At 40.1% G+C, this 14,432-nt stretch overlaps 1 protein-coding gene across 1 annotated transcript in view; it reads left to right on the forward strand.

Moving 5' to 3' along the window:
• LOC125405218 (uncharacterized) overlaps positions 1–10,530 on the forward strand; it is a 90,710-nt gene extending 80,180 nt beyond the window's left edge. The window contains exons 2-3 of the mRNA XM_085684526.2: positions 2,345–2,415; positions 6,468–10,530. Of these exons, the coding sequence (XP_085540652.2) occupies positions 6,470–6,883 (414 nt within the window). The 5' untranslated portion in view covers positions 2,345–2,415; positions 6,468–6,469 and the 3' untranslated portion in view covers positions 6,884–10,530. The remainder of the gene's footprint in view (positions 1–2,344; positions 2,416–6,467) is intronic.
• The last annotated feature ends 3,902 nt before the right edge of the window (positions 10,531–14,432 follow it).

The raw sequence follows: 14,432 nt of genomic DNA on the forward strand, positions 1-14,432 counted from the left end.
TGAGTTTCTCTCCATTTAATTTGATGTTAGCTGTCGGCTTGCTGTACATTGCTTTTATTATATTTAGATATGTTACTTGTATCCCTAATCTCTCCAAGACCTTAATCAGGAAGGGATGTTGAATTTTGTCAAATGTTTTTTTCAGCATCCAATGAAATGATCATGTGGTTTTTTTCTTCCAGTTTATTTATGTGGTGGATTACATGGTTGATTTTTGTGTGTTGAACCAGCCCTACATCTCTGGGATGAAGCCTACTTGGTCATATTGGATGATTTTTTTTGACGTGTTCTTGGATTCACTTTGCCAGAATTTTATTGAGAATTTTGCATTGATGTTCATGAGTGAGATTGGTCTGTAATTCTCTTTCTTAGTTGAGTCTTTGTGTGGTTTTGGTATCAGGGCAACTGTAGCTTCATAAAAAGTGTTTGTCAGTGAGCCTTCTGTTTCTATTATGTGGAACACTTTGAGGAGTATAGTTCTTACCTCTTCTTGAAAGTTCTGATAGAATTCTGCACTACAACCATCCAGCCCTGGGCTTTTTTTAGTTCGGAGGTTTTTGATGCCAGTTTCTATTTCCCCAAGGCTTACAGGTCTATTTAAATTGTTCCCATGGTCCTAATTCAATTTTGTAAGGTGGTATCTATCTAAAAAATTGCCCATTTCTTTTACATTTTCCAGTTTGTGGAGTACAGATCTTCGTAGTAGGACCTAATGATTCTCTGAATTTCCTCAGTGTCTGTTGTTATGTACCCCTTTAAATTTCTGATTTTGTTAATTTTCGTGTTCTCTCTCTACCTTTGATTAGTTTGGATAAGGGTTTGTCAATCTTGTTGGTTTTCTCAAAGAACCAGCTCATTGTTTCATTGAGTCTTTGTGTGGTTTTCTATGTTTCTATTTTGTTAATTTCAGCCCTTAACTTGATTATTTCCAGTCTTCTTCTCCTTTTGGGTGAGTCTGCTTGCTTTTTTCCCTAGAGCTTTCAGGCATGCTGTTCAGGCATGCTGTGAGGTCATTGGTGTGAGTTTTTTCCATTTTCCTTATGTGGGCACTTAGTGCTATGAACTTTCGTCTTAGCACTACTTTTATAGTGTCCCATAGGTTTGGATATGTTTTGCCTTCATTTTCATTGAATTCAAGGAAGACTTTAATTTCTTTCTTACTTCTTCCTTGAACCAGGATTGGTTCAGTAGTTGACTGTTCAGTTTCCATGTGTTTGTAGGCTTTCTGGGAGTAGTATTGTTGTTGAATTCTAACTTTTCTCCATGGTTATCTGATAAAATACAGTGAATTACTTTTTTTTCTGTGGGTGTTTGCTTTGTTACTGAGTATGTGATCAATTTTCGAGAAGGTTCAATGTGATGCTGAGAAGAAGGTATATTTTTTCCTCTTTGGGTGGAATGCTCTATTAAGTCTGTTGAGTCCATTTGATTCATTACATCTGTTAGTTCTCTTATTTCTCAGTTAAGTTTCTGTCTGGTTGACCTGTCCATTGTTGAGAGAGGAGTGTTGAAATCTCCTACTATTAGTGTGTGTGGTTGATATGTGATTAAATTTTAGTATTGTTTCTTTTACATATGTGGGTGCTCTTGAATTACTGGCATAGATATTCAGGATTGAGACTTCATCTTGATAAATTGTTCCTGTTATAAATATAAAGTGTCCTTCTCCATCTCTTCTGATTGATTTTAGTTTGAAATCAATTTTGTTACACATCAGAATAGCCATAACTGCTTGTTTTTTTTAGGCCCATTTGATTGGAAAATATTTTCCCAATCCTTTACTCTGAGGTAGTGTCTGTCTTTGAGGTTGAGGTGTGTTTCTTGTAAACAGCAGAATTTTGGATCCTGTTTTTGTATACTTTCTCTTAATTTGTGCCTTTTTATAGGTGAATTGAGTGCATTGATATTAAGTGATACTAATGACCAGTGGTTGTTGACTCCAGTTATTTTTTTTAATGGTAGTGTTTGTGTGTTTCCCTTCTTTGAGTTATGCTAGTGGGGGTTATCAGATGCCTCTGTTATTGTGGGTGTAGATAGCTTCCTTGGGTTGTGGCTTTCCTTAAAGTACTTTCTGTAAGGCTGGAATTGTTGGTAAATATTACTTAAATCTGTTTTTTATCATGGAATATCTTCTTTTCTCCCTCAATTGTGAATGAATGCTTTCTGGGTACAGTAGTCTTGGCTTGCATCCATGGTCTCTTAGTTTCTGCAGCACATCTATCCAGAACCTCTGGCTTTCATGGTTTCCATTGAGAAGTCAGCTGTAATTCTGATTGGTTTTTCTTTATATGTTACTTGACCTTTTTCTTTTGCAGTCATTAACATTCTTTCTTTGTTCTTGTAGTTGGAGATTTTCCATTCGTAACCTGAGGGCCTGCTTGTTGACGTTTCTGTCCTACCAAGTTCCCACAGCAGGTAAGTCCCAGAGAAAATCACACAGAGAGCCTACATTAGTTATATACTCATTGGCCCATTACATCAGGCTTTGTATTAACTCGTATAATGTATAATAACCCATTATTCTTATCTATGTTAGACACATGACTCGGAACATTTTTTGGTGGGGTAGGTCACATATTGCTTCTTCTGTAGTATGGGCAGGACTGGGGAAGCATATGTTTCTTCCTTCCCAAAATTCTCATGTTCTCATTGCCCTGCCTCTACTTCCTGTCTGGTTGTCCTGCCTACCCTAGTTCTGCCCTATCAACAGGCCCAAAGCAGTTTTTTATTAACCAATGAAAGCAACACAAATACAGAAGGACCTCCTACACAATTTTCCCTTTTCAGTTTAAAGGAAAGGGAAGGCTTTAACTTTAACATAGTAAAATTATATATAACAAAACAGTTTTCAAGCAAGGATTACAATTATAATAATTATATCTATTTTATATTTTATCATGACAAAGGAAAACTATAACTATCTATCTGTTCTTCAACTCTATCAAAGACTCCAGAAGGCACCTGGGGAGGGGGACCCCTGGCCTTTCTCCCATGTGGAGGTTTTAGAGAGTGGAGGGTCTGGGTCCCCAGGGCCACTGTTGTCTCATGTCTTATGTCCACCAAGTATTGATCTCCTTGGAGCTAGCAGGGAACGATGCCAGAACTCTGCATTTTGATTGGTAGTTTTTTGCATTGATCTTTGTCTCTCACAAAGTGACATTTCCTTAGTGAGGGTTGAGGGCTACACTTCTCTATGGGTATGAGGAAAAGCACTTAGAATGTAGTCAGGAATTATGCTTGTTTAGTAAAATATCTGTTGTAGAGTCTCCTCCAAGATTCATGACTCCACCAGGCTATACATTCCAGTACTGTACAGGAATTTTCCTTTGTGAGCAGGCTCTAAGTCCAATCTGGGAACTGTTGGTTACAGCCAAGTTATGTGTGTCAGTGATGCACTATTTGACTGTCATGCCAGGGCAGAAACTTTTTCTGTAGTACTTTTGTTTTAGAATAAAAGGGTATTCTGTCTATGTAGTCCTGACTGTCCTGGATCTCACTCTGTGTACCAGGCTAGGCTGGAACTCAGAGTTCACCAGCCTCTGCCTTCAGAGTGCTGAGATTAAAGGCTTTACACCACCATGACCAGCTCAGGCCCAACTTGCACTGTTAAGTGAAGTGCTTATGACTAGCTTCACTGCAAATGTCCTAGTTGAAAGAAGAGAGGGGTCAGGTGTAAAGGTGTCTGGAGGATTAGCAAGATCAAGAAGAGTGAGTACAGGAGAGGTAGGAGAGTTTCAGAGTCTGGAGAAGGGCTTTGACACACTGTGTCAGGCAGTGGGAGACATTAACATGGTAGGAGGGCAGCTAACTACAGAAGCATTACAACCAGGTGGCAAATGTTTTTGGATATAGGAAAGACTTTAGGTGGGATCTGGAAGAGCTGGTCACTCTCTGAGTGGAGATCAAACGCTTTGCTCGATTTTGGGAGTGGCAGGTGTGTGGAAAATGTCTCCCAAGGACCCACAAAGCAGCATGTGCTAGGTACTGAGAGTCCAAGGCAATAAAGCTTGTTCTGATCCTTGGTATTCAGGAGTCAAACATCACTTGCTACATTTGATAACCCGAAAAGGACACAGTTCCCAGCCACCCTTCAAAAGAGACTTTGTTTTCCCCAGTTTTTATTAGTATATATTATTCATTAAAAGGGAGGCTTTCATTTTGGTAATTACATATATACACATAAGATAACTTGGCTGTATTCACCCCCACTGCTACTCTTTGTTATTTCTTCTCCCTTTGCTTTCCCAATCCCCTCCTACAGTCCCAGTATTGCTTCATGTAACTTTACGTCCCTTTGTGTTGGCTTTTAGCTTATTTTTGATCTTTGTGGTTTTAACAAGGGATATTTGTCTTTACAGACCTGGCTTGTTTTCCATAAGATCCATCGTCTTCCCCCAAGCACTGCAGTCTGTCCTTCTTTGCAGCCACGTGAAACCACCTTTTGTACTGGCACCACATTTCCCTTATCAATTTGTCCATGAACTTGAACCTAGGCTGAATCCATGATTTAGGTTCTGTTAGTAGTATGGAAAGTCAGGTATCTCTGTAGTAAGGTGCTTTTGGTTCCTTTGCTTTGATGCCATGAGTTAAGTTAGGGCTAGACTATGTGGAAGCCATATAGTAAATGTTTTGAGACACCTCATAACTATCTCCATGATTGTCAGACTGATTTACATATCCTAGTGCGAAGCCTTCCTAACTCCTTCAACCAAGCCCTGTATGTGGCCTTTCCATTCCTTTTTCCTCTATGAGTGTGTGTGTGTGTGTGTGTGTGTGTGTGTGCATGCGTGTACATTTTGATGTGATAGCATAATCATCTTTGACCACAAATTTTCATATACTAGTCTAGTTATTTCCTTGGTTTCAAAGGGAAGCTGCTGTCATTCCTAATAAACTCCTTTAGTGCTCAAGCCCTGTATGATCACTCATAGGCACTATACCAGGGAATGGTAGGCTGTATTACCTTTAATACAGGTGGCAAATGAGTTCAGAGAGGTCAGAGATCATGCCAGGTGCCAAATCTTCCTCTGTTAAAATGCTCTTAACTCTTCTCCCGGGCATGAACACTTTCATGCCTGGATCCCAAATATGTACCCATAAATGCACCCATAAGTAAGAATTATAATTATATAGTCCCCTTTAGCCCCTGCAATCATTGAATTCATTCCACTATACCAACTTCCCTTCTGCCTGTTCTGTCCCCAGAAATTACTGCTATTAGGTGCATGTATAGGTTTTCCAGAAATGGAAGATGGCCTGTGTCTCTGTCGGTGGGCTTACCATGGCATTCTGTGCTCTCCAAGATGTGACTTGTCCTACTAAAAGACTGGAAGACTTGGGACTTGCCAACCAACCTCAATCTGTGTCCAGTGGTTTTCTCCTTGGGTTCATTTTGCTTATCTCTGGTGTTCTCTTGTCTCAGCAAGGGATGCAAGATAACCTAGTATGGCCTGAAATGCAGGTTATGTATGTTAGGTCCCTAGAGGATAGGCCTTTACACTCCCACTTCATCTGCTTTGCACTCTTGTGGTTGGTTGAAAACAGGAACAAAAACAGGAAAAATCTGTTGTTCTCAGCAATGTTTCTAAGGATGTTTACCCCTAAGCCATTGAGTTATGGTGATGAGCTTCCTGCTTTTGCTTGCTTGTCTTCCCCTGCTGAGGCCTATATATACTGTGTGAGAAAGTAGAATAAAGGCTTGTCTGTAGAACCTGAAGTTGTGTTGTGTGTTAATCCTGACGTCCTCGCTCAGAAGATTGACCATTGCTGTGCTGGCCTGGCAATGTAGAGCACATATTGTGCCCAGGAATCTCGCACATTGATTCTTTCTGGTTGATGTGCCACGGCTGATGGAGAGAGGGGTCCTTTGGAGTAGGATGAGGGGAGGTCTCTTTGATTGGTTCTGTTCTTCTGCCCAGGCAAGTGGGACTGCAACTGTATCATTGTTCTTAAGGCCTTAGGTGCTAGTGTGGTGAGCAACTGTGTTTGTAGACCCTGGAACCTCAAAGATGTCCTCTGAGACAGGACTGCCTCGAATCACATTTATGTGGTGGGACTGAGAGCTTAAAGGAAACATTAAAGAAGAGGCTACTTGTGAAGCATAGCTTCAAGAGGCATCAGCATCATACATTCAGAAGTCGTGATCTGTGGGCTCCACATGAAGGAATTCTGCCCTGGTGTTTTTCATGGCACACAAAATCAAGTACAAAGAAAACTGAACTAAAACATATGTTGCAAAGTCAAAGAGCACACATCTTGCTTGTTGGCATGTTGATACCCATAAACAAAACAAAAGAAAAATGGTCGCACTAAAATTAGAAACTAAGATTTCCATTGGTGAAACAAACCTCAGGGCCTCTTCTGAGATGTGATCTGTGAGTGCTGGTAGGTGCTCCAGGACTGTGTACAGAACAAGCTGTTTTCAACAGACCCTCTGTGTTTCTAATATGTCCTTTTTTTCTCTGAAGGGATGAACACAGAGCAGCAGTCAGAGAATTCAAGATCACCCCTGAAGAAAACTAATCTAGTTAAAATCAAGAAAAAGAAACGTGTTGGGTCTCCCTTATCTCAGCAAGCTGACAAGAAAAGAAAACCATCTTTCCCTAGAGATGCAGAAGAGGAAAAGTTCAAATGTGAATGCCGCTACTGCCAAGCTTGTATGGGGACCACGTCCGGAGTCTCTGTGGCGACCAGGACAGAAGCAACCTGTCATTCACCCTCCACAAAAAAGCTGATACAAGACTTCCATAACCTGACACTCAACCCTCGTTCCACCCAGCCCCCTATTCTGCCAGAAAGAATGCAGACAAGTGAAAACAAATTGAATTGGCAGCTGAAAAACAAAAAGGGGTTTCTAAAGGTTCTCCACAAATGGACAGAATAACTCTGGTATTGTTATCCTCATGTGAAGAAGACCAGAACCTACACTATCATGAGTGTCAACATCACCAATCCCTAGGGTGATATGTATTTGGTTGCATGGTCAGTAGGAGTATCAGCATCCAGCCTGGTGACAATAATTTCAGACGGCAAGTTTCAAGCCTATCCCACAAATGTATCAGTCTTTTTCTTAGTAGTTTTGACATCCTCCCTGGGGCACTCTTGGTAGAGATACTCTTTGGCAATGGCCACCCCGCTGCAATAGTTCCATACTCACAATGCTGCTGTTTCCATGGGTGAGCTACCATCTTCCCCTCAATGAGTTTTGACTCATCCTTCGTTATGTTATTGCCACTAAAGGGAGAATGTTGATGTAGAGTGTATGTCTTTCTGTTCTCAAAACTGTGTCCATTCCATTTTATTGGCTGGAACCCAGAAGAATCACCAGAACTGACTGAGGTGTGTGTGTGTGTGTGTGTGTGTGTGTGTGTGTATGAAATTTTCATTTCAAATCCATTATATCAGCATAATTCAATATGATTCTTCTTTATCTAACATGAATCAGAACATATAGAGCATTCTTCATGTAATTAGTCCCCCAGTTGTTCACCATATATGTTACACAACTACATAATACACTGAAAGCAGGGTACTGGCACTGTTACACTGGGTGTGTAGACCTCTCTGTCACTGTATCATGTATGTAAATTCATGTAATGACCACTGCAATCAAGTTTCATCTCTTCTCTCAGAAAAATTTTACTCATGTTGATTTTTGTGATGACACCCAGCAGTATGCTTCAACTGGGACAGCTATTGCATTGTCTGTTATTTCCATTATCATTTCATTTCATCAACGTCATATAAAAATGGTCAAGCCTGTTTTTTTTCCACTCACCACCCTACCCTTAATTCTATATACTTAATTGTATATATTAAGATTCCATTCTTTGCGAATATAGCTTGTAATCAAGCTGCTTGCCCAGCACGTGTGGGCACCTAAATTTGATTCTCCAACACTTCCCTGCACACAAACACACACACACCTCTCTCAGTTGCTATTAATTTTCATTAATGTGTGCCATACCACGATTTGCATGTGCTGTCAGTTCCTTTTCCACTCCCTTCTTGGGCATTTTGGTTTCCATATTTTGGCTAGCTACTACAAATAAAGCTGCCAAAAGCAGGAATGCAAAGCTTTGTGAGGACAAAAGTTTTTATTCAGGCAAAGATCCCAAAGTACAATCTCTGGGGGAGAGAGGCATTCAATAGGACAAAGACTCCAAATTACAAACTCTGGGTGACATGACAATTACAGATTTTCCTTAGTTTTATTTAAATATCCATCAAAACCACTTGTAAAACTCAGGAGGCCTGAGCTGGGTGGTGGTGACACACACCTTTAATCTCAGCACTCAGGAGGCAGAGGCCAGAGAATCTCTGATTTTGAGACCAACTTAGTCTACAAAGTGAGTTTTAGGAAAGCCAGAGCTGTTATAGAGAGATACCCTGTCTTCAGAAAAGAAAAACTAAGAGAAAAGGAATAAGAAGAAAAACTCTCAGGGGTCCTGCTATGACCTATATATTAAATATAGGATATAGAATATGAACTGTGGAACAACTCTTGCTACATATATCCAATATGTAAATATTTTACTAGTCAAATAAAAACACTGCCCTTTTTACTTTAGTAACTGTTGGAACCTAAACAAACAAGGGCAGCATATGGTATATGTTATAAGTTTAGAAGATTGGGAGTGTAAAAAAATAAAAAGCTTGAGCTTGAGACAAATCAGTTTTGGAGTGTTCACGTGACATCAGAGGAACCTGAGTTCTGTGTCTCTTAAGTCAATGAAACAAGTATTCCCAAAACTTCATGAAGTAATATACAATCAAAACTAGAACCATTAGAAGTCATTTATGTTTGATACATGTAGAACACACACACACACACACACACACACATACAAACACACTTCACTGGGGCAATGCATACTGCTAATCTGGTTCCATACACTTGCAGTGCTATTGTCAATTTCACCTGCCCCTTTAGTGGACTCTGCTGAGTGACAATCATAGAGAGAGACAATTTAAAATGCATCCTAGCAAGGAAGCTATTATATTCACTGCTGCAACATTTTTGTCATTGTTTTGTATGCAATGTACACACATGAACGTGTTGGCATGTGTGTGCTCATGTGATTTTATTTAAGGTATAGGGCCTGGTGAGATTCCCACCATCCATGTTGGCATGTCAACTGATGTCATTGTGTATCTCTTGTTTAGATGACCATAGTGTTGAGATTTTACGGGTGCAACTTGCTAGGCACATATTGAAGACACTTTTCCTTCACAGATGTCCTGGTCTTGCAGTCTTTCTTCCCTATGTTTCAGAATATTCCCTAAATCTTTGGCATAGTGGTTGTTTTGTCGATATGTTCATTGGGGATTTGCCCCCACAACCATTCTCCCTGTTTTCCCCAATTATACATTTCTGTAATAGCCTCCCACTGCTGTTAAGAGAAGCCCCTTTGATGAAGGGTGAGATGTTCTATGTTCATCTATGCACATAAGGATACGTGTTTAGAATGTGTTTGGAAAGTGTCCTGGTCTAGGAAGTGGCAGTAATGGGATCCCCTCTAGTACCCATGCCCTCATTATATTCTAACATTGTGTTTGTTTGTTTTGTTTGTCTTTCATCTCTTTTTTTGTTTTTTTATTCCCCTTGTATATTGCTATATTAGGCTTTAGGACTCTTTGTTTGTTTCCTTGTTTTTGAGACAAGGTTTCTCTGATGCTTTGGAGCCTGTTCTGGTATTAGTTCTTGTAGACCACTCACAGAGATCTGCCTGCCTCTGTCAGAACAGGTTTTAGGATTCTTTTGTTTGTTTGTTTTTTCTTTTGTGCTGATGAAAAATTTTTCCACACAATATGTTTTGATCATGCTTTTATCTTACTCCAACTCCTCCCAGTTTCATTTGTCCTGGCCAACTATTCTGGAGCTTGGGCTCTGCCATGGAATGTGGATGATAGACCCAATGACATTCCAGTGTAGAAAACTGGTTTTCCCTTTGCCAGGAGGCATCAAGTGCAAATAGCTACAAGGTCAGTGGTGAGACGCTAAGTCTAATTCCCTTTTTCAATGCTGGGGCTTGAACCTGTACAGGTCTTGTTCACGCTGTCAGTCTTGGCAAATTCTTAGGTGTATTGGTCCTGTTTCATCAAAAAGACAATTTTTTCTGTTGAGTCACCTTTGTCTCTGACTTTTACTATCTTTTCTCCTTCTTTCCACATACCTTTCTGACCCTTGAGAAGAGGCTTGTGATAAAGACATTACATTTTGGACTGAGTACTCCAAAGTTTTTCACTCTCTGCTCATTGTCCAATCTTCTTTCTCCATGTTAATTTTCAGATGCTTCCAGAAAAAAGCTTGTGCAGTGTGCACTGAGAGAGGTTTATGGGTATAGCAGTATTTCATCAGGAGTCTACTTCTACCTATAGCTATGTATGGTCCTTTTCAAGAAAAATAGTTGTAGCTCTTCCTGTATGCCTATGATTTAGGCAGTTTCAGAATCTTGAATACTTTAACACTGTTAGGTTTGGTTCCACTTCATGAAGTAAGTCTTAAATCTAATAAGAAATAAAAACCCTCCTATGACGTTTGTGCCAGTATGGCACCAGGATAACTTACAGACTGGTCACTGTTGTGAGTCATTGATTTACTAGATGAATGACGTTGATGATTACCTTTCTCCTTAGGTAGCCTTCATTGTACCTTCTTGCACCATAAAGTCTTGTCAGTAGAGGTGAATATTCTAGGTAGGTATCAGTTAGATTTCAATTTTAGAGGTTATACCTGTCAAGCAAGATCCCTGATTTAAATCTCCAGAAAGTACAAACAAAAGCAAAAATAAAAACAGGACTCAGGTTCCCCTAGTATCTCCTGTTAACCCTGAAAGCCTTTCCTTATAGCCCATTTCCATTCCTATCTGATGTATGCCAACAAGAAGAATGTTTCTCTACAAGGCACTTACTTCACAACCATCACATGTGGATAAGATCCGGAGTGAGCAACAGGAACCAAAGAACAGAGCACTTACAGAGCAAGACCAGAAAATTATGCCAGGAAACATTTCAAGCATTGTGACTCCAGATGCTTGGGTCTAACTGCATAATCACAGAAAATAAAAAATAAGACAATATGCCCTCTCCAGAGTCCAACCTCTGTATTGCAACAGTCCCTGAGGAAAGCAATTTAAATGAAACAGAAGACAAGTGATATTGGCATAAGAACAGACAGATTCATTAATACAGCTGAATTAAAGATATGTAAGTAAATCCACACATCTATGGGCAATTGACTTTTGATGAAGAATCCAAAATTATACAATGAAAAGAAGAAAGCATCTTCAACCAATTACAGTAATCTAAGCGGATGTTGCCATGTAGAAGAATGTAAATAGATCATATCTATCACCATTCACCTAACTCAAGTCCAAGTTAATCAAAAACCCCAACATAAATACAGACACACTGAACCTGATAGACGAGGAGGTAGGAAATAGCCTTGAATGCATACGCAAAAAAGACTACTTTCTGAACACAACAACAGGAAATGGAATTTCATGAAACTGAAAAGCTTATGTAAGGCAAAAGATACTGTCAATAGTACAAAACAGAAGCCTACTGAATGTAAAAGATCTTCACCAACCCCATACCTGACATAAGCCCAATATTCAAAATACATAAAGAACTCAAGAACTAGACATCAAAAAACAAAATAATCCATTTAAAAATGGGCTACAGATCCAAACAAAGAATTGTCAAATGGCCCAGACACCCTTAAAGAAGTGTTCAACATCCCTATCCATCAGAGATTTGCAAATCAAAATGTCTGCGTTTCCATCTTATACCTGTTAGAATGGCTAAGGTCAAAATAACTAATGATAGCTCATGCTGGAGAGAATGTAGAGGAAAGGGAACACTCCTGCTCTGTTGGTGAGAGTGAAAACTTGTACAGCCATTTTGGAAATCAGTATGGTGGTTTCTCAGAAAATTGGGAATCCATCTACCTCAAGACCCAGTTATGCTATTCCTGGGCATATACCCAAAGGATGCTTAATCATTCCATGATGGCACTTGCTCATTCATAGCAGCTTGAAGTTGGCTGTTTCTTTAACACTCACAAGTTCCCAAATAACAACTCAGAGGATTAATGCTATTTATATATGCTTGACTAGAGCTTAGGGTTTTGACTAGCTAACTCTTACATTTAAATTACCCCATATTTCTCTTCATGCTTTGCCACATTACTTAGTTTGTTATCTCATTTTCTGCATATTCTGCTTCCTTGGCAGCTGGCTGGTATCTATCTGGACTCCACCCTTCTTCTTTCCTGTATCCTCATTATAATTTTCCTGCCTGACTTGGTCCTGCCTTAATATTAGCCAATCATCTTCTTTAATAACCAATGAGAGTAATACATATTCACATTGTACAGAAGGATTATTCCACAGCAGTAGCTTTATCTGTAATAACTAGAAACTGGAAGCAACCTAGATCTTCCTCAACCAAAGAATGGATAAAAAAAATGTGGTATATTTACACATTGGATTATTACTCTGCAGTACAAAACAATAATACCATGAAATTTGCTTACTAATGAATAGAACGAAAAAAGCTCCTCCTTGGTGAGGCAATCCAGATTCAGAAAGACAAACATGGCCCTTCCTTCCTCCCTTTTTTGGGGCATAAAATCCTCCAACCTAGCCTGTGTGGGCGCCGCTGGAACGGGGCAGTGAGTGCAACCAGGCAAGAGGGAGTTCCTTTGTTTCAATAGCCTGCCTGCAGGAAGGTAAGACTGCAGGCAGGGAGATTTCTGGCCAGCAAGGGGCATTGATCCTGTAGCAGAAGATACAATGGAGGGGTAAGTGTGCTCCTGACTTGCCACAGAAGTCCGGTAAGGGAACACACAATTTTCCCGTCAGACTTATCTCCCTGGTATTCCGAAGGGGCAGATTCCCCCAGCTAAACCCTCTCATCTACTACCCCATCCCTGCTTTCAGCCAGGAACACCTTCCCTTCCACTCTCCCTTTTTCGAGGCATAAAATCCTCCAACCCAGCCTGTGTGGGCACCGCCGGGACGGGGCGGTGAGTGCAACTGGGCAGGACGGAGTTCCTTTGTTTTAATAGCCTGCCTGCAGGAAGGTAAGACTGCAGGCAGGGAGATGTCTGGCCAGCAAGTGGCACTGATCCTGTAGCAGAAGATACAATGGAGGGGTAAGTGTGTTCCTGACTTGCCACAGAAGTCCAGTAAGGGAACACGCAATTTTCCCGCCTCCCTTATCTCCCTGGGTATTCTGAAGGGAAAGATTCCCCCAGATAAACCCTCTCTTCTCCTATCCCATCCTCGCTTTCATCCAGGAACCCCTTCCCTTCCTCCCTCCCTTTTTTGGGGCATAAAATTCTCCAACCCAACCTGGGTCGGCGCAACCAGACAGGAGGGAGTACTTTTGTTTTAATAGCCTGTCTGCAGCAAGGTAGGACTGCAGGTAGGGAGATTCCTGGTCAGCAAGGGGCACTGATCCTGTAGCAGAAAACACAGAAGAGGGAAGAGCCATTGCAGAGCATCTGAAGGAAGAGATGGGCAGGCACCAAGGCAAGAATTCCTCCAACAATCTGAAAAACAACATGAAAACACCAGATCCCAGTGATCTTACTACAGAAAGATTTGAACACCTTATTCCAGAAGATGTGGAAACCAGTGTCATTATGAAAGCAATAGAGTCCCTTAAAAAGGGTATGAATAACTCACTTAAAGAAGTGGAAGAGAAGTATAACAAAAAGATTGAAGAAATGAGTAAATCCGTAAATGACACCATAGGAAATGAAGAAAATCAATCAAACAGGTAATGGAAACAGTTCAAGAATTAAAAACTGAAATGGAGGCAATGAAGAAAACACAAACCGAGGGATGACTGGATATGGAAAATCTAGGTAAATGAACAGAGACTACAGAATCAAGAATAACCAATAGAATACAAGAGACAGAAGAAAGAATCTCAGATTCTGAAGACACCATAGAGAAAATAAACGCTCTGATCAAAGAAAACAGCAAATCCAACAAATTCCCATCACAAAACATTCAATATATCTGGAACATAATAAAAAAACAAATCTAAGAATAATAGGGGTAGAAGAAGGAGAAGAATTGCAGATCAAAGGTCCAGAAAATATATTCAACAGAATTATAGAAGAAAACTTTCCCATTCTAAAGAACAATATTCCTATGAAGTTTCAAGAAGCATACAGAACACCGAATAGACTGGATCAATAAAAAAAAAAACATCCCCTCGCCATATAATAATCAAAACACAAAGCATTCAGATTAAAGAAAGAATATTAAGAGCTGCAAAGGAAAAAGGTCAAGTAACTTATAAAGGTAAACCTATCAGACTTACACCGGACTTCTCTATGGAAACCATGAAAGCCAGAAGGTCCTGGATAGAGGTACTGCAGAAATTAAGGGACCATGAATGCAAACCCAGACTAC

The sequence above is a fragment of the Myodes glareolus genome, chromosome X, assembly GCF_982192425.1.
Source record: "Myodes glareolus chromosome X, mMyoGla1.1, whole genome shotgun sequence".
NCBI lineage: Eukaryota > Metazoa > Chordata > Mammalia > Rodentia > Cricetidae > Myodes > Myodes glareolus.